We start from the raw sequence: 19,784 nt of genomic DNA, 5'->3' as shown, positions 1-19,784 counted from the left end.
GGGGGGGGGGAAATCTGTGAAGGTGATAGTTACAAAAATAAAACTGTAGTTTCCTTTATCATCTCACACATTGGAATCAGCTTTTCATTTTGCTAATGCCATTCCGCAAATGCAATATGAAAGTATCTTCAGAAATGGCAAGATAAACTGGCAAAGAGAAATGCTGAGATACCTTCTGCATCCTTGTCTTACACCCAACCTTTACCTGGTCTACACAGAGACTAAGACTGACTGGAGTATTTCACACAAGTGCTTCATGCTGTCTAGCTTTAAGAAGGAACCAAAATTAAGTATACCTTGGGAACAGAACAGAAGCACAGATTGTTCACAGCTTTTACAGCTATATCTTTACAAGGTAGAGGAAGGTGGAAACCTTGATTCACGAGTTTTGACTCTTAAGATGACACAGACTGTGATTTCACACACATTTGCATTACTGCTCCCCACAGTGATTAAGCATCAGAAACAGTGACAGGCAGCATTACAGTGCATAAGTACCTTCTAAGTTTAAGATAGGTCTTTCAAAGCTGAATAAAAAAAAAAAAAAATTTTACTCCCTCATTTGTAACCATAACAGTGTTATTTAAATTCGCAGACAACTCTATTTTAAACAAGCTACTCAATATTAATCTCTGAACTATGACCCAGGTAACAACTTCTGAAGTAATGCAGCTATTGGCTACTGCATCTCACTATGCCACCACCCTCAAGAGGCTTTCCACTCTTATTTGTTGCCTCCTCTCCATACCCATTTCAGTGTTAACTAAGTTCTCACAGATCCACCTCAAAAGTCCTTTCATCTTCTTCCAAGAAGGAAACAAGCACATTTAAGATCAAAAGTATGTAATCAAGTCATTGGCCTTTCCCTAAAACATTTTCTATGCAAAACCTGACTAAACATAGAACTAATTAAATTATCTTGAATTAGATTTTCAAATAAACAAGATGTTATAAAAAGAGGAAAACATAAAATTATAAACCGAAGGGAAATAGAAACAGATCTACACTCAAATCTTATCTTGCCAAACCAATCTTTTCTATTTCACATCTCAGATTTTTAAAATCAATTATACCTACAGGATAATTTTGATTAGCTAATTAAAGTAACACTGTGTTTCCAGCTTTACTCAACAAGCAACAATTTTTAAATTCCAAAGCCCTCAAAACAGAAGGTAACTAGTTACAATGTAAGAACTATATGGTACAGCATGTGTACCAGGGGCTGACCAATACGGGACTGGGGACCAAACCAAAGCAAACCCAAATGCAGTGAAGTCAGAAGACAGATGAGAGATAAACATATAGGTGCTACTACTTGAAGCTGAAATTACTTCCAACTTGGCACTGGGCTTCACAACAGCAGTGGTAAACTAGACAAGTTAGGGAAGAGGGGTCACAAAAGCACTAACCCCCTGATCCTCCCAGCCCGTTAACATTCCCCCCGTCTCTCAGGAAGCGTGAGCCAGTAGATCAGACATACCTCAATTAAAAAAAAGTCTGTGACCTAACCTGCAGAAAGACACAAACCACCACATCTGAGCTTACGAAGGCCAGAAGCCTTCTAAGCATGATGAAGCCATTTTAGAAAAAAATTGTTTTAGACAAATGCCGCCTCAGTGTCACCCATAAAGTAAAATTCTACATTTCAGAATAACGAAAAAACATGGCAACAAGTTTATATTATGATTTAGTTTTGGCTTATGGGTAGAAATTTGCTTTCATTTTGAAAAACAGAAGATGCAGTTAAATATCCATTCATGAATTTGAATCCACACAGACTGCTGAGATCAGGCACAAACATTTCTCTGATCTCTCAACAGCATAGGAAATGGAGATGCGTAAAACCAGCTTAAGATCAAGAGTCTTGGAAGCAGGTTGTCAGTTTTTAACCTACAAACTGAAACAAATTGATAACAGATAATTAGGAAGCATACGCTCTGCTTCCTCGTAATTGCATTCATGAGCATATACAGATTATCATAAATTCATTCCAACCTATATTTAATAATTCAAAATGCAGTGAAACATGCAGAAAATACAAGCTAAGAAATTTAAATGAAGTCCATGCAATGTAAGACTTAACTTGATATGTAGCTATTACTTATCACAGGAGGCTTAAGTATTTGAGTATTACCTTCTCTTACTTGTTTATCCCAGCAAATGCCTTGGAAGTTGTCAGATCTAGCCTTAGCAAAAGTATCACACAAAAATTCATGCTATAATATCATATCTACTATATGTTTTAATATATCTGCTTATTCAAACGAATTAATCCTCATTTTTCCTTAGAAGTTAGGAACATGTGCTCTGAAAAAAAAAATCCAACGGAACTTGCTAAAAAATATTTAATGCTTCATGTCTGTAATGTCTATTTCTTAAAAAAAAAAAAACAACAAAACAAAACAACCAAAAACCCAATTACTGTGAATTGCATGGTTTTGTTCGACATTACAAAAAGTTATCTATGCTTTATCCTCGAGTAAAATGTAAGAGCATGCTAAAACAAGAGTCAAATCAAGATTCTACTTTGAAGAGTTAACTGGTTTGCTGCATGCATCAAGTCTTATGCCCTAAGTGAATATGCACAGGTAGCTTGTAAGACTGTCTAATTTGACATCTTGAGACATGTGCAGTGAACCCTGTATTACTGAGGGAAACTCAAACCAAGCAAACTGAAACAAACAAAAAGCCCATATCGGAACAGACTTACATTTACTTGATTACATAGAAGAGCACTTTAGAAGTGGGCGTAAAGCTACAGCCTGATACACTGAAAACCAAGGTTATGAAAGCAAACAAACAAGAAACTGCCATTTACAATAAAAGTTGTTAATGGTAAGTCTTGAGAAAAATTCTTACAGTGTTGATCTTTCAACTGAAATTTCAGGAGTGAACTTTATTACAGGTACTTATTATGCAGCCTTATAAAGGTCTTGTCATATAACTTAAAATCTGTCTCAATAGTTAGGTAAATGTCAACTCCTTAAAGTCTTCAAGGAAGACACTTCACCTGCCACCCAAAGAAAATAACACATTTAAAAATCCCTACCAATAAGAAACTGAAGTTATACATTCCACTGTACACTGGCTTTAAACCCAACAAAAAGTAAAGAATAGGAACATGTACACAATAGATTTTTCATTCACAGAACACTGTGAACTGTCAGAAGAATAAGGGCAAAAACCCCACCAGGGGTAAAGAACAGCTATGAGACTTCAGGGTAAAGGAGTACCCATGGCCATAACATCTACTTAGCACTGTGAATATCCAAACAAGAAAACAGTGATGAAAGACACATCAGACTTAAGCTAGGATATTCTAGCGTTTCAAGCAAAGAAAGCAACTTCATAAAATATTTGGCAAAAAGTAGATTTTAAATTTAAAGTTAAAAATACTCAACTTTATTTTAAAAATGATTATAAAATTTGAAACCCAAGCAAGAGGCACTGAGAAAAGCCAAGCAGATTTCAGTCAACTACAATGACTTATGGTGAGCAAAACAGTAAGGGCTTCTACAGTTAAAGGTATAAAAAAGATCTGCTATTATCCAGTGAAGACCACTTACATATTTCATATGTAAACATAAGTATACAACTTATGTCAGTATAGAAATTTACTGTATCAAGAAGATATGTTGCTCAGAAAAGACAAAATATTTCCAGAAGTGCTTTCCAGAAAACTAATTTAAATCAATTTGCTTTACAGCAAAGACTTTGTTAATCTTTCCCAAGATCAAAGCAACACTCCTCAGACTATTTTATACATTAAACATCCCCACACAAGATCAGAGAACAAGGGGAGGTGAAAGAGAACAGCACCACCACCACCACAGTGACTTGCAATAGTTTCACTGGTAAGTGTGCAATCAGTTCAATAAATTCTCTAAAATATAAATATTTCATAATACATCATAATACCTTCTAACTCTGAACTAAACAGACTGATGGTACACTGCCTCCCAAATTCAGTCACAGTGTCTCTGCTGTAGCCGACAATTCTCTCGAACCAGCAGAAAAATGAACGTGTCAAGTCAGCAGCCTATTTAATAAGATCAATGGCTGAATATAATGAATGTATAGAATCCAAACATGAAGATAATTGTCATAATTAAAACTACACTCTCTGTAATAAACTCTCTGTAATAAAAACCTACGTAAAATTTTACTGAAGTAAAATTAATTTTCACAGTTGAGACCCCAATTACAGGTTAATGAAGACAAGGATAAAGCGTCCAGAACTTCATTCAAAATATGTCTAGAATTAAGACAAAACCGTTGAAACAATAAGAACTAAGGTTAGTTCACTGCTGTGAAACTACAAAAGAACTACCACTGTTTGGTTTCCTTATTAACTAGAACAACATTTGTGCAACATGTCAATTCCCAGCCAGAACTGTAATAGTAATACTACTAGAGGCTGTAAGTACAGCAGAAGTAGACACTAAAGTTAAAGATATCATAAAAAACAAATCGCAATGCAACTTTAAGACAAAAAAATATATCCACATCCTTTAGAGCAGCTGGAAAGTGTGGGGAATAGCAAATATAATACAAGCTTCCTTACTGTCTTCCAGTGGCACTTTAAGCACTGGGGAAGGGTCAGGGGAAGAGAGCACAGTATGATGAGATACAAACGTTTTTTCCTTTCTTTCATCATTTTAAGGAGCAATGAATCCAAGTTTATTAAACAAGTAATAGCCAGAAACGTAATCAAAGATTGGACTCAAACAAGAATAACTGTTTTCGTCTCACCAATCTCCTTCAGAAGATGCTATGGACAGAAGTTTATAACCTTTAAGCAGTACTCCCCATGGGACTTTTCGATAAAGACACATCTCTCAGAAACACCAATTCTATACAATTAATTTAGAACGCCTAAAATAATTAAGTTCTGAAAATAAGTGTAAGTTTCACTTTTAAACATAAATTTAATCTTTTCTGATCTGTACTGAGGGTAAGCTACCACTGAAAGCATAAGACAACAGCATGTAATGCATACTTTTTACAGTGGTGTTCACCTCAGCACCTTTGTCCCTGAGCAGACACTCTTACTTCAGGAGGAACAGTTATGTGCACAACCTGACAAAGTTCGGTATACACAAGATTAACTATTAGTTGATACATATGCGAACCATAAGCACACTTAGTGGTATAAAATCACAGTGCCAATTACAGAAATGTTACTTTCATTTTTAATGTTTATCTATGTAGCAAGTAATGATTTAGTAAGATTGGAAGATTTAGATTTTAGGAACAAAAAACCTGACAAATGAGTTCTGAATTCTCAAGGCTGATATATTAAAAAAAAAACAACAACCCAAACCAAAGAACCAAACACCCACAAAAAGTTAGCCACAGAACTACCAGTCTTTCCATTTAGTTTTAAAGCTACTGCAATGAACAAAACCAAATAAAAAGCATGAGAAGATCGTGACTTAGTAACTTCACTTACACGAGCAATACAATAATCCTTAGGATTTTCCTTCTCCAGACCATATTTTTCCAGTGCTTCAATAACTGCAAAGTCTGCAGTATCCGTAGTGGACAGCAGGATTGTCTTGTACGGTATATTTGGTTTTAAACTGTCTGCATAAATTCTCAGTGTCCCACCTTGGAAACAAAATTCAATTAACAATGCTACCAGATAATAAAGTGACAGACATGCAGCCATTTATTATATTTTTAACAGAATATAAGAATGAACCCCTTCAGAAATCATTTAGTCAATCCACTAATAAAAGTTATATAATATCCCCAAAATATATTTGTCTCCACTGCTGGTAAAAACCTCCAGTGATGCTTTCCTAATTTTTCTAAGCAAGTCTTTTCCTCAGTGCTTCACCATATTACCTGAAGTTAAAATGAAACAGTGACAACAACTGGATGAAGAACTGACCTTTCCCATCTTGACAGAAAGTTTGTGCTAACCTTCAAGAATCTCCCCTCTCTTTCAAAAGACTATTTAAGATTTCCCTCACAGGTAGTGTTTTCTACACTCCTAACTCCTCCCTTCAGTACTCTTCCATGGACAGAATATATAATTTGATATTTTACTAGTACTAAAAATTGCTTCATTTGTTCATGTAATGCTGATGTTTATACAACCACTGTTGTTGTATCCCCACTTCCTAGAAAGTGAAATCCTTGATCACTGATATTCAGAAGATCTACCAGAACCCTTTGTGCAGACCTAGACAATCACTCCTTGCTATCCTCTACTTATGCTACTGATTGCATTTTCACATTCAGGCCATTCAGCTTGTTCTTAGTAAAACACATGACACTTATTTCAGAAGACTTTGTCAGTTTAATCAGTTTAACTCTGTCCTTCCTTCTTTCCCAGTTTAGCACTATTAGCAAAATCAATGAGCATTTTCTCTCCCATCAATGTGCCCATCACTGAAAGCTTTGACTCAGACTCATCACAGAACACTTCTGAGGAATCTTACCTAGACAAATCTTTCATTCAGGTACACCATAGATAAATTAGCCACGAAGTACAAAAAACGTTGGAGAAAGCAGAAGTCAAATTTACAGGAGTTGCTGGGCTTAAAAACACTCTCTCAGTAAACACTTTACTATTAATAACTTAACCAGAAGAAATCTAAGTACCTGAGTCAGGTCTGCCATCAGAACTACGAAATTCCTGCATTCTCTTCTCTAGCTTTTGCTGTCTGCGTCGTTTCATAACCACCTCCGGATTGGATATTGTGCGAGTGAAGCTGGTCTCAGGCATATCTTTGTAAACCTCAGCTGCAAGGCGAGAATTCTCACTGCCAAGTTAGTTTAAATAAAAAGAAGATATTGTCATTAATAGCTTAAAATACATATCTCACCATCACTTCATAAAGGATAAAAAACACAAGTAGAATCCATACACATAGTAGATCAATTAAGTTACTGTAAAATGGTTTCTGCGTGAACTTCACTTTTGCTAAGATTAACACTGTTCGTGTACCCATGCTCACCTGAAATAGACAACAACCAATTTAAGTATTGATGGTTGCTAGTTTTTAAAGGGGGGAAAAAAAAAAAAAAAAAAGGGCTTCTACATCTTGGGCAGGGGCGAGCAGTGGGGAGGGAAGGGCAGGGCATTAAAGAAACTTTACATTATATCCCTAACTTTATTCTGATTTACAATATTGCAAAACATGTGGAAGCTGGGTTAGCATGTACTTACAGCTCATGATTTTTCTTTTGGTAATGCACTTTAAGATCAAGCAGCACAGATTACTGCAAGATCATGCTGACATCTGAAGAACCTTGCAAACATAATGTGCTAGGTTTATGTGTATGGCAGGGTTTTTGGTAGCTGGGGAGGGGGTTACAGCAGTGACCCCCTGTGACAACCTTCTTGAAGCTCCCCCAGCTCCAAGTCAGACCCACCTCTGACCAAGGCTGAGCCAACTAGCGATGGCAGCTGGGCCTCTGTGACAACATATTAGGAAGGGAAAACAGAGAGGTGGAGTGGAAATTGTGAGGAGGAGCTGAGCAGGACACCTATGCAAATACAGAGGTTGGTGGAGGAAAGGGGGAGGAAGGGGAGGAGGTGCTTCAGTGCAGAGCCTCCCTGCAGTTCATGGTGAGACAGCGGGACCACGTCTCCCTGTCATCCATGGAGGTCACTAGTGGAGCAGATGCCCACCTGCAGCCCGTGGGGGGCCCCAGAGTAGGTGATGGTGCCCAAAGAAGGCCAGGACTCTGGGAAGAAGCCCCACTGTTGTAGTTTGGCGCTGGGAGGACTGCAACACGTGGGGGTGACCCACATCAGAGCAGCTCAGGAAACATGGCAGCCTGTGAGGAGGACTCACATCTCAGAAAGTACACAGAGGGCTGTCGCCCATGAGAGGGACACCATGCAGGAGCAAGGGAAGAGCGAGAGGAGTCCTCCCCTGATGAAAAAGAGTGGCGGAATTGACAGTAACCCTATTCCCTGCCTGCTGCGGGAAGGAGGTAGAGATATCGGGAGCAAAGATGAGCCTGGGAAGAAGGTATGGGTGGAGGAAAGCATTTTTAAGATGTGGTAATGCTTCTCACTGTCCTAGTCTGTCTGTTAAGTGTTGCTATTGTTAGTGTCTGAATTAAATTGATGTTCTTTTTTTTTCCCCTAATAAGTCTGTCTTTTGCCCATGAACATAATGGGTGAGTCAGCCCTCCCTGTCCTTATCTTGATTCCTGACCCTTTTGCTTTATTTCTTCTTCCCATTCCCGAGAAGGGTGAGTGGCTTCGTGGTGCTCAGTTTCCCTCTGGACTCAAACCACAACACATAACCATGCAGAACAGCACTACACATATAAGAACCAATCATGAACTCAAAAAAATCCAAAAGTAATTATTAACAACAACAACAACAAAATCAAGATGAGCAATGAAATCCTATATTATATGTCAACCAATCACTTAATTTCTTTAATCTCTGAGAATCTCTTATATGTATTCATAATTCATTTTCTTTCTGGGTATGTTAAAAATCCACCATTAACAATTTTTTTCCTGGTGTATTGCATGTGAAACTTGCAGAATCTAGTACAGAGACAAAGGTTAATTTAATGTAGACCTTTCTCAGGTTTCTAGCTTGTCCTGGTTTGGGCCAGGGTAGAGTTAACTTTCCTTGGGTTGTGAGGTAGCACAGCTAGAGGGCCGGATTCCAACTGGTCATTGGAGTATTTTGTACCATGTGATGTCATGCCCAGTGTATACAGGCGGGCTCAAACTGGTGTGGTTGGGAACTGGGTGCATTTTACCCATTTCTTTTGGACTCACTGTTGTTATTGTTGTTGTCTTGTTATATTTAGTAATTTTTTTTTATTTAACCCACAAATTTTCTTCTTTTTGTCCCTCCCTTATTTCGCCAGGGAGGGGGGAAATGGAAGGTGAACAGCTGGCCACCTGGCCACAGGATGCCAGGTGAGTTCAAACCTCGACATAGCTCTACATGCTAGTTATTCATGCCTGACTCTTGTGCTCCAGATTTCTGTATAAGGATTGATATATGTCCTGCCCTGTCTCAATTATTAAGGTGCAGCAGATTTGGGAGCAAGAGTTGAAGAACCAAGAAGACTGGCTACCAAAATGCATCTCAGAGAAAAACTAACTGATAGTCAGGTGGTAAGCCAAATACAAATACCTACACATACTAGATTTTCTGGCAAAAGACAGAACAATCAAACATAGGGAGAGGAATAAACCCACTCTAGACTAAATGCTTAGAAATAAACACAGTGGGGAAAGTTCATGTCACCAAGCATGTGTCAATTTCTGCACAAGGACAAAAAGGTGGGGGGAAAAAAGCTTATTTCATGGTTTAAGAACAAACCTTGCAGCAAAATGTACATACAAACCACAGAAGTCACCATCACATTTTGGTTTATGATGATATTGCACCCATGCCAACTACTTACTTTTGAAAGAAACAATTTATTTGGTAAAGAGGGGGAATCCCTTCAAGATGCAGGTTATATGAACTGATCAATGTTTAAAACACTTACATATCATCCCCATGAAGAAGTCTATCATCTTTATCTGATGCTTGTCGCAACGCCTCTTTTTCACGCCTCTTTTTTTCTTTTTTTTCTTTTTTTGAGAGAGTTCGTTTGAAATTCTGAATTACTCCCTCTTTTTCTTGTTTTTCAGGGCCATTACTCTGAGCCTTCTGAAACAAATGAGTTTAAAACAACTGCCATCATTTTTAGTCCAATGCAAAGTTAGTCTTGGTTTTAACTTTCCAGATAAATCTGATTAAGACACAGCATCACTAACACAAAAACTATACTGCAGGCAACAATAGCCTATTACACAGGGATGGTACTAATACTCTACATAATAACATAGAAGGCAAAAATAATTTCATATTCCAAAGCAGTTATGAACTGATTAAGCACCCTGTGTTCAAAAAAGCGAAGAAACAGCAGAATTTTACTTGAATAATGCCTACTATCAAACTTGCCGTCAAAGATTAACTGAAAGCTGAAAACCGAATTTCTGCCTCCCAGTAAAAATACTTCACAAAACAACACTGCACTTAATCTGTTCTTAAGAAAACTGTGTTGGTGCATCAGATAAGAATAAATTGCAGAAGGAAAAATATTACAGAGGACATTTCCCCTATTGTGTATTTTTCTGAGTTATCCTTCCAGTGTTCTCTTCTCCAATTCCTGCTCCTTGCATACACAAGATACCTGTAATCCTAGGCTCATCTGCCTTCTGTAGAGAAAAATAACAGAAGATGACAGAAAAAAGATGCAGAGCTTTTTGTTTCTATCAGGAAGTGAAGAACACAGAGAAGGAAGAATGAAGATTACTTAATTCAATGAATAGAGGTAGCAAGTCTGGTAGATGTAGTGCAAGACATCACTAATTTTCTCTTCCTGCCTCTAGCACGGATGTATCCTGCAGTCAAAATCACAGTGGAAGAACAGCTCATGTACCTATACCCAAAGCACCTTTAATATTAAGAAGTTCTAATTCCAAGAGCAAACAAAATTCAGTGCTCAGGCCAGGATGAAAAACTTGTCTGAAGATAGCCCTCACTGAGCAGCATGTTTTCCATAGCTATAAGCATCCAAGTTAGATATAATTATATAATTATATAACTTCAGGAGCCAAAGTCTGATCTAATTTAATGTTTAAATCACACACACACACACACACACACACACACACATATATAAAGCTTTTATATGGCTGATGTTCACATGTCCCTCATTTTGCATTTGGAAGGAAAACAAAAACCTATCCAAGAGGAAACAGCCTCCCGTCAGTTTTGTTAAGAAACAGAATGTTACCTAGGAAGCTAACAATTTTTAGTTATCTAACCCTCTCTAGCATCCCCTTTGAAAGGCTCTGAAAGAGGCAGGATTACCTCCTAGGTGTATGGGATCATATAGTATTTGAGGAAGTTTTTAATTCATCATATTAGAACAAAGCATGCTTTAAATTCTCTGGGCATTACATGCTCCAGTACTAGACAGCTACATGGATCAAAGCATCATAAGCCATCTGAAAGATCACAAAAATGCTGTGTTGTGAAGAAACATTTTAAGTATTTCAAAATACTTGCTCCAGATATCAAAGGTCATCATCACCATTTGTTTTCAAGAATTAGAAAAGCAGCAATTATATTTTGCTATATAAGTAAATCCCACACATTTTGAAACTGCTGTTATCACTAGCATACTCCTTAAAGACTCACCTTTGGAGGAAGCGTATCATTTTCGTTCTTGAGAACAAATCTTCCCTCTCGATCATCTTTGTTCCAGTTTAACTGTACAACAAGAGGCTTCTCATCTACATCTAATCTTCTTTCTTCTTCAAAAAAATGAAAACCAGTAACAGTTACTTAGCACCTCAAGAACGAAGACATTTAGAAACAAGTTATGCTCTTAAAAACCAAAAGGTTGCTGAACAGTACTCTTCAGTTCATGTGTTCTTGTTAAACACAGGGACAGAAAGCTTGTGGAGGTAGAAATATATGTGTCCCCTTTCTAGCAACCAGCCTAAGTGTATTCCCTCTATCCACATAATCTAAAGGTCCACATAAAGTGGTCTTGCATACCTCCTTTTTCAGAACTAAGTCTGGGAGCACAAGATTATCACTCCAGGGGAAAAGTTATATCTACAGTTATAATATTCCAAACCTTATAATGTCATGAGACTTCCAAATACTCTTTTTCCTTATTTCAAATTTAACCAGCCTGATTGTGGCCCAAGAACTACTATTCTGGAAAATCTGCACAAAAATAAACCAGATTAATTTCTTTTAAAATCCATTATGCACATATACTAGACAAAATTTCATTAGGGTACCGTATCTATTTTATGTATATATAAAAAAAAAAATCTGAGTGGTTAAAAAAATTAAAGAAGTTTTGCCATTTGATCTCCCTTCTAGAAGTAGGGGACAGTACACATGCATAGTGAGACAATGATGTCTTTGCAGTTACATTTTATTGAAATGAGAAACACTCCTGTCGAACGAGGTGCCTCTCCTGAGCCACGTTTTAAATGCCAGGAACTTGCTCTACAAAGGAAACCATTTTGACTACAGGTAACATTGATAGTAGATTTTTAAAGAAACCTAAAGCAGAAAACACACATACTATTCATTGCTTAAATTCATGATGACACATGCACTTTTCCCTAATCCCACATAATTCACATCGTCATCATTTACAGACCATGAAAAGTGACACATATCACAATAAATTTCCATTCTCTATCTCAAATTATTTTCCATCTTTCAAAAGCAGAATTAAAGGTAGTTAAATCACTCATGTAAGCTTCCGAAGTACAAAAAAGAAAAAGCACAACAAAAAGCTAGCTTCTATTCCTGTCTACCACCCCCCCACGACCACCTTCCAACCTAAAGCTTTCTACTGGGGTGGGGAGACACAAACGGCAGCAGCATCAAATCGCTATTTAGATATCTAAGTTCTTCACAGGTAACATGAAAGAAGCTGTTTAAAAAGCACAGCGACTTCAAACAATACTATGTTGAACTTCCACCAATTTAGCAGTAAAGGAACATGCATTATAAGGCTACCTATCAAAGGACCACAACACCAAAAAACTGAGGATGTACTCTTAAGTGCTCCAATTTAACACTCCTATTCTTCCACTATAAATTTAGTCTTTACCTACTAGTCCTAAAAGTAGCAACTCTCTCACAAATGTCAATAAATTAACAGGATGTCAAATACAGTGGATGTCAAATACAGTATTTAATAGATCATAATCGAAACTTAAATAAACTGCAGGCCTGATATGCGCACTTACACTTTGAAATACCATTCCCTCACATAACAATTAGTAGCAGTGTACTTAAGAACAAAAACCCCAAGTCTTATGTGGTTCTGAAGCTAGGGGCAAACCCGAAGATATTTTTGCTCAAGGTGGATAGGAAGGTGGTGTGGATGCAGGAAAGACTTCATGAATAAATACTAACCTCCGCTGACATGCACTTCATAAAGCGAGTATTTAGGGGATGACAACATTCGCATGTCTGGTCGAAACTTCTCTGCAAGAGTTTCTATCACATCTTGTGTTGTGGCAGTACTAGAGACACGGATACATTTTGTTGCAAAATTTCCAGCTGCTTTGTCTTGAAAGTAGAATCTCATTACTCCATGAAACTCCAGATCCTGTAAAGAAATAAAAATACAAATCTGAGTGCTGGCTAACAGTTATAAGGTTCAAAATTCTTTTATTATTTATTTGTTACAAACATATTATTAAAATATATGACACTCAAATAGTGCACTGGTTTTAAAAATTTTGAGGACAGCAGAATTTACTCACTAGGAGTGAGTAAACTTGAAAAAACAAATATATTCTGTAAAAAGATATGAAGTACTCTACATTACTGGAAATATTTAAAATTTGAATTTTTAAGTATTCAAATTTACAGCTATTGTCAGGTTTACCTGAAGGAGAATTAATAAAAACTTCTTTTTTTAAGCTCAGAAACACATTTTTGACTAGTCTCAATGTATTTTGTTATCCAGAGCAGGCCCCTGTATCCCAGGTCTGTAAGAGTTTAAGCTAAATACGCTCAAGGAACAGAGTGTCTGAAAGAGAACAGCCTTCTGTCACAGCAGTCCTAAGCATCATATTTTCTCTTCTCTTTCCCCCCCTTCATGCGCTCCTCTCTCTTATGTTGACATCTGTCCCAGAAACAACGTGTTCAAAAAGTTATTTGATTTATATCATTTTATATTTTCAGAAAGGTTAGTCTTTGATACAGCTGCCTAAACACTCTGGGAGGGAAAAGAAGCTCCAGTACCAACACAAGGTGAAAGGAAGGTAAGAAAGGGACTGCAACTGTTAACCAGGTGGCTGCAAAACCAATCTGTTTGAATTATTGTAAATTCACATCCTCAAATATTTTCCTTAGCCAGACTTCCACTCCAGCCTACCAAACTGCAGGAGGATACTGGCTGCTCATGCAACTCCATTACTGGTCTGAACAATGACACCAAATTCAAATTTTAGTCCCTCAGCAGTCTCCATCTGGCTGTTTCTTGCCTCTTGAATAAATCCAGCACTCATGGGGCCCTGCACTCAAAAGGAATCAAGAAGACTCGAGTGTCCTAGTCGATACTGCTAAATTTACTCTACAATGTAATAATCACTGCTCTTGTCTTCACTTTCTGGAGGCTTTGAAACAGATACATCCTCAGGTATCGAGTGTAGTGGTAGATTTCCTGCTAAGCACAGCCCTTTCCAGTACTACATCTGATGACATGAAACACATCGCAGTTTCTCTGAACAGCAAAGAACCTGAGATACTTACTCCATCATTCATAAGACCTTCTAAAAAAAAAAAAAAAAAAAAAAAAAAGAGAAAGTGTTTTAACCTACACTAAGACAAACATCTCCATCACCCAGGTATACACTGCAGTAAACACTGTCCTTCCCAGGGCACTTCCAAGCCTGTGCCAACGCAGCAGAGGCAACATCCTGAATAAACGTCCTTTTAATATCGGCCTCACACGGCATTTATATTCAATGACTTAGAAGTGTCTAGATACCACATAGTAAAATTATTTCATTCCTCACTTTCTATAGAGTTATTGGATGAACATTGTCTGGATTCTAGCAACATGCTTTCATGTTGTCCGTTATTCCTCTAAACTCTTAACAATGCCAATTTGAGAAAGTGTTCCTCTGATGAGTTACCTATAAAATGTTCTTGGTGGGGCAGCCTATCCAAGATTTTCAACAATGAATACAGATACAAAGCAAAGACGACAACACATGAGCTTTCTGAAAAGTGTCATGAAGCATAATCATATCCCATTTATAACATTTATTCCTCTTTACACAAGGTTTTCCCCACCATCATCTCAAGGTTCTGCTGAAGCAAGAGTTGAAAGAGAAAATGAGCACACTGCTAATATCTTTTTTTCAGGCTTTACATATTATGTGAATTCCTATACACAGGTATGGTTTGAGTTGATTTTTTAATATTTTTTTTTTCAAGGATAAGTTATTTTACTGAGGACATATTCCACTGTCCATTAGCCATGCTTTCAATCCTATAGATCTTTTTTTAATTCTCCACAACACAACAAAGATTTAAGAGGAAGGGAATGCAACATAGATCCATTCAGAGAAGATCTAGAAAACAATTCAAGAAGCTCTCTAGATTACCATGGGTTTATTATTATTAAAGTTGTATCGCTGAAATTTATTTCTACTTCCAGACACTAGAAAAGCAGACAGGTGACAAAACTGCTTTCTGAATACTCAAGATACAATGCTAGTATAAAGACAAGTTTTGTTTTCCTCTTAAAGAAGTAGTAATGTGTTCCTCTGAAGAATCATCACTTGAGTTTTGTTTCATTGCTTTGACAATCTAGATATTAAAACAACTGAATGCAATGACCACTGATTGTCTATTTACCCCCATCCTCTTCTATGGTGGCTTCTCATCCTGTGTTCCCACAGTCCATGCCTGCCCATCCCATCCCCCATGTTCAATTTTCCAAACGTTTCCATTAAAAAAAAAAAAAAAAAAAAAAAAAAAAAAAAAAAAAAAATTAGTTAGTGTTTCATTTCCACTAAGTTCCAAACTGTTCCTTTGGGCATTGCTGGTGTATTACAGTATTTAAATATAAGTATACAGTGATATGGAAGTAACTGGTTTCACATTTCAAAAAATTAGGAAAGTAGGAGATTGCAAAAAGAAAAAAAAAAAATCAACAACAACAAACCTTCTAGTCTTCATTATTATTACATATCACATGTGTGTGTGTGTGTGTATTTATATCTTTCCAGTTCAAGACATGCAACTTTCTGGGCAGTGCTTAGCAGATCAGTAACACACACAGAGACTGATGCCACCACTCACACTAAGACAACAGAGTAGGCACCACACTTAAATTTCCACTCTCCATTCTACCTCTGCATTAAAGCATTTATTTTTCAGAGGCACATTTCATTCTCAAACTCACTCATTCCTGAATTTCTTTGGCAAGACCACCAGGTAGGTTCACTGCAGTTTGTAACATGGACTTGTGTCAAGAGAAGAGGCTCAACAGAAAAAAAATCACTTGTCCTAAACTAAACAATAGTCAGAAAACAATAAACTAAACAATAGTTACAAAAACTAAACAATAGTTACAGAAATATCTGTAACTGCCTAACATATACTTGTAAGTGGAGAAATCTCCCCAAAATACTTACAAATCTCTTAAAAGCACTTTTCTCCAAAGACAAGAGCTACCAGTTATAAATTACCAAGAAGTTGTTTTCTGGATTTCAAAAGTGACAAATTACATCATTGTATGAAATGTCTTAAGTTCCTCTCAGCATCATAAACAATTTTAGCTTTCTCATCTAATCACATTTTAGATATTTTATATATCTGCTGTGAAAGTCCATGGCTCCCTATGTAGGAACGTGAGGATACAGAACAGCCTTCAGCTACACAAGTACAGACAATTTTCACAAAATTTTAATTCTCATCACCTACACTGCAAAATATATTTTAAAGAGCACCTAGCAAAAGTCAGCTCTTTTCAAACTTTTCAAATCACAAAGGCCATTTCCTTAAATACAAAGCCTAATTATTCTTTTTTATCACTATCAGAAGAACTTAGATTCAAAAAGTATATCCTATTCAAAAGAAGGTTCCAACTTACGTAAGAAATTGCCAGTCTTTGTTTTACAAAGAGAAGTAAATTGTATCACCTCTTCATTAGGCACAAAAAAGATAAAAGTGCTTCAACTACTTAGTTATGACTTTTTGCATAAAGTCAATGACAGGTAGTAACTGCTTCGGGTTGAATGTTCCAAAAGTGTGTCTTCAGAAAAAGAAAATAGAAACACATGAAAGCATCAGAATGGCACACTTGAAACAACACTTTCACAATATGAAAAGACTTCAAAATTCTACAAAATCTTGTGAAAAGCTTTGATGAAACATTCTTAAAAAACACCTGCATTCTCAGTGCTATCGCCCTCCTCTGACATCCTCCTCGATGACCTCAGACCATCATCAACTGAAAAGCAGTGCTACAAAAGCAGGAAGCAAACGAACTCTAATACATAACAGTGACACAGATCACTTTAGTCACATTTAAAACTGAAAATGTGATATCCAAGTTTTCAAATCAATCATCATCAAAGTTTGCCAGAAGCCTTCAGCAAAGTTACTCCTGTTTCTCAAGAGATTTGATCTTTAAATCTAGCTCCCAGTTACTTACTGTCAAGTAGGTATTTCTAATTTAAGGCAGTAACCAGCAATAATCAAGATAATCACTCATTCGAAGTTATGTTCTACAGAAGTGCAAATAAGTAGAAGAGGCAGAGAAAAGCATCTTAAACTTCCATCTCCGATTACAGAGGCTGGTTACATATGCATACAAAAAGTGTTAACAGTTATGAAAGACAAGGGTATTTAGAAAATCCCCACAGAAAACCAGCTCTATTTCTTCCAATCATCCCATTCTTTTTACATAAGAACCTAGTCAAGAAGGAATATGAAAAACAAGTAGAAAGAGCTAATAAGACTGGGCTGTAAGCGAGGTTCAGAAAAAGCCTGCAAAGCGACACAATGGGATTTGTAGCTGGGAAACACGGACTTCCTGAAGAATCAGAGAGGCTTCTGCCAACAAAGCAGTAATATCCAGCAGCAGTAATCCATAGCCATGTACACATATGAGAAAGGAAACCCCTCCTTTAAAGAGGAGGTAATCAGAGAGTATTATCCCAGTATGTAGGGCAGAGCAATGAATGAGAAGATCACTATTCCCACAAACCAAGCAAAGAATACTCATAGGCTTTTAAACTACAATCCCACCCATATCAATCACAAAGTAGTACATACTTCAATACTTAAGCATATTATACACTATCTATTTTGTAAACTATTCAATCTCTTGAGCAGTAGAGAATACACAAGTTTCCCTTCCGAAATCCTCATCTGTAACCCCTCCAAGAGCCTATGTTTGATCTCTTTTAGCTGCATTAATAACACTGCCTTGCAAGCAGAAATCTCCATGACTGCATCTAGAAAATACCAAAAGCCAGCATTAAGAACATCACATCTTTCTTTCTGCCCCATTCAAATTCTATGGGCAAAAATCTACAGAAGACTAATTCCTAACTAAGCTGCAATTATTATTCAGGTACACTTTCAGGAGTTTTGTTAATAGAATATAAATCACAATAAAACCATTCCACAGTGCAACAATTAGAATTAAAGCAAACACAAGTTGCTTTCAAACGAATTCAGGTCACAATATTGATATAATAGGTCAGCATAACAACAGTATTATCACTGCAGGATATTCCGAAACATTCACATAACGCCTTTGTACCTGACCAGTTGTCAGTCTACAGAGTAAAATGGAATTGCTTCCTTTGCCTCTCCAAAAGCTGTAAGTATGCAACAAATATGTAATTCTAAAGAATATATATATATATACACACATATATTATTAATAATTCTTACAAGGTTTTAAAACCCAAGCATATCAAATCAGTAAGAGAGTAAACACTGAAATTACATGAGGGTCAGGTTTCTAGCATACACTCCCAGCAGTGAATTCTCAACTTGAAACTAAAAGGCAAACAATATTTTCATCCAGAGACTCTACAGACAACTATTAAGAAGGAATTCCAAGTAGTCTTTGGAAAAAAAAATCCCGTTAACTGTTTTCCATGTAGTGGAGAAAAGCAGTATTATTGGTAAGCAACAGTTTTTCAGACACCTTCAAAAAGTGCAGCTTCAATATTAATAATAGAATACTCTAAATTGTTCCAAGAGAAGAGAGGAAGAACAATACAGATGAAAAAACAGCTCCTATAAAAATAATTTTCATCAGCTTTATTTCCTCTTCCAAACCTTTGACACCTGGATCAACAAAGACTTTCCACTACAGAATGACTCATTTGCCACAACAATTTATGCACACCATAATGTTCACAGAAGCAGGACCAACAGTTGAGCTTTCTATCAGAGAGAATTATCAATAAACTGCAACACAAGGAGGGTAACTGAATGAAATCCTCAGCCCCACTATAACAGGAAACAAAGCCTCAAGATAAAAAAGAAACGAGGCACTACAAACAACTTCATAATATAAATGTAATGCAACTAAGTCAATGCAAAACCTACTGCAGTATATGACAAATGCTACACAAAATCTTAAAACTAAGATCAAAATTAATGTCTATAAATATAACCAACACATACCCTAAAAAAGGATTTACTTTCATCAATGAAGCTCAAATGCCCGTGTGAGCCTTGAATTATCACTGATATAATGTTTTACCGTATGTAATACTTTACATGCATTCTCCCTACTTCCCATTACCTAGCTGCCCACATAGAAAGACTGACTAATATAATAACTCTTGGGATGAAGCAAACGTTACTGTTATCTTGAACATTTTCGTGATATTACCCCTCACAGTTCAAAAAAATTAAACTTCAGAGCAGACTCATCTACATGAGGTAGATGAACCAGAGTATTTCCTACTACTTCAAAACAAATAACTTTTCAGAATTGTATTTTGCCAAATCCACCAGACTCATAGTCAGTCATCAACCCTGCTTCATTCTGAAAACGCTTCAGTTTTCATAACTGTCTACAAAAGACATTATCAAGCGAGCAACACAAAATGTCTTTAAGCACCATTTAGGACTCCAGAAGCAGCTACCATTAAAAATAAACAAAAATCTGCCAAGGGTGCTCCCCAAAAGCATTATAGGATTAACCTTCTAACTGTAGGTTTGAAAATTAAGAGTAAGTGACTGGCAAAAATCTTAATGGCA

General features: G+C 36.7%; 1 protein-coding gene across 28 annotated transcripts in view; it reads right to left on the bottom strand.

The window, feature by feature from the left end:
• The window catches only part of AFDN (afadin, adherens junction formation factor), a 93,155-nt gene extending 80,018 nt beyond the window's left edge, over positions 1 to 13,137 (bottom strand). For 20 of the 28 annotated variants that reach the window (XR_003398130.1, XM_026846169.1, XM_026846161.1 and 17 more), the window contains exons 1-5: positions 12,945 to 13,136; positions 11,193 to 11,308; positions 9,490 to 9,653; positions 6,613 to 6,773; positions 5,453 to 5,610 (exon numbers count right to left, since the gene is read on the bottom strand). Coding sequence is in view for 27 of the 28 variants with exons in the window: in XM_026846169.1 (XP_026701970.1) it covers positions 5,453 to 5,610; positions 6,613 to 6,773; positions 9,490 to 9,653; positions 11,193 to 11,308; positions 12,945 to 13,119 (774 nt within the window). In the remaining variant the exon portion in view is untranslated. Of the gene's footprint in view, positions 1 to 5,452; positions 5,611 to 6,612; positions 6,774 to 9,489; positions 9,654 to 11,192; positions 11,309 to 12,944 lie in introns of all 28 variants that reach the window. The other 8 variants (XM_026846184.1, XM_026846162.1, XM_026846180.1 and 5 more) reach the window with 2 other exon arrangements.
• Between the last annotated feature and the right edge of the window lie 6,647 nt (positions 13,138 to 19,784).

This window comes from Athene cunicularia (assembly GCF_003259725.1).
Source record: "Athene cunicularia isolate RWA chromosome 3 unlocalized genomic scaffold, athCun1 chr3_part1, whole genome shotgun sequence".
In the NCBI taxonomy this organism is placed as follows: domain Eukaryota; kingdom Metazoa; phylum Chordata; class Aves; order Strigiformes; family Strigidae; genus Athene; species Athene cunicularia.
The sequence above is the reverse complement of the archived record's forward strand: the minus strand, read 5'-3'. Positions and strand labels throughout refer to the sequence as shown.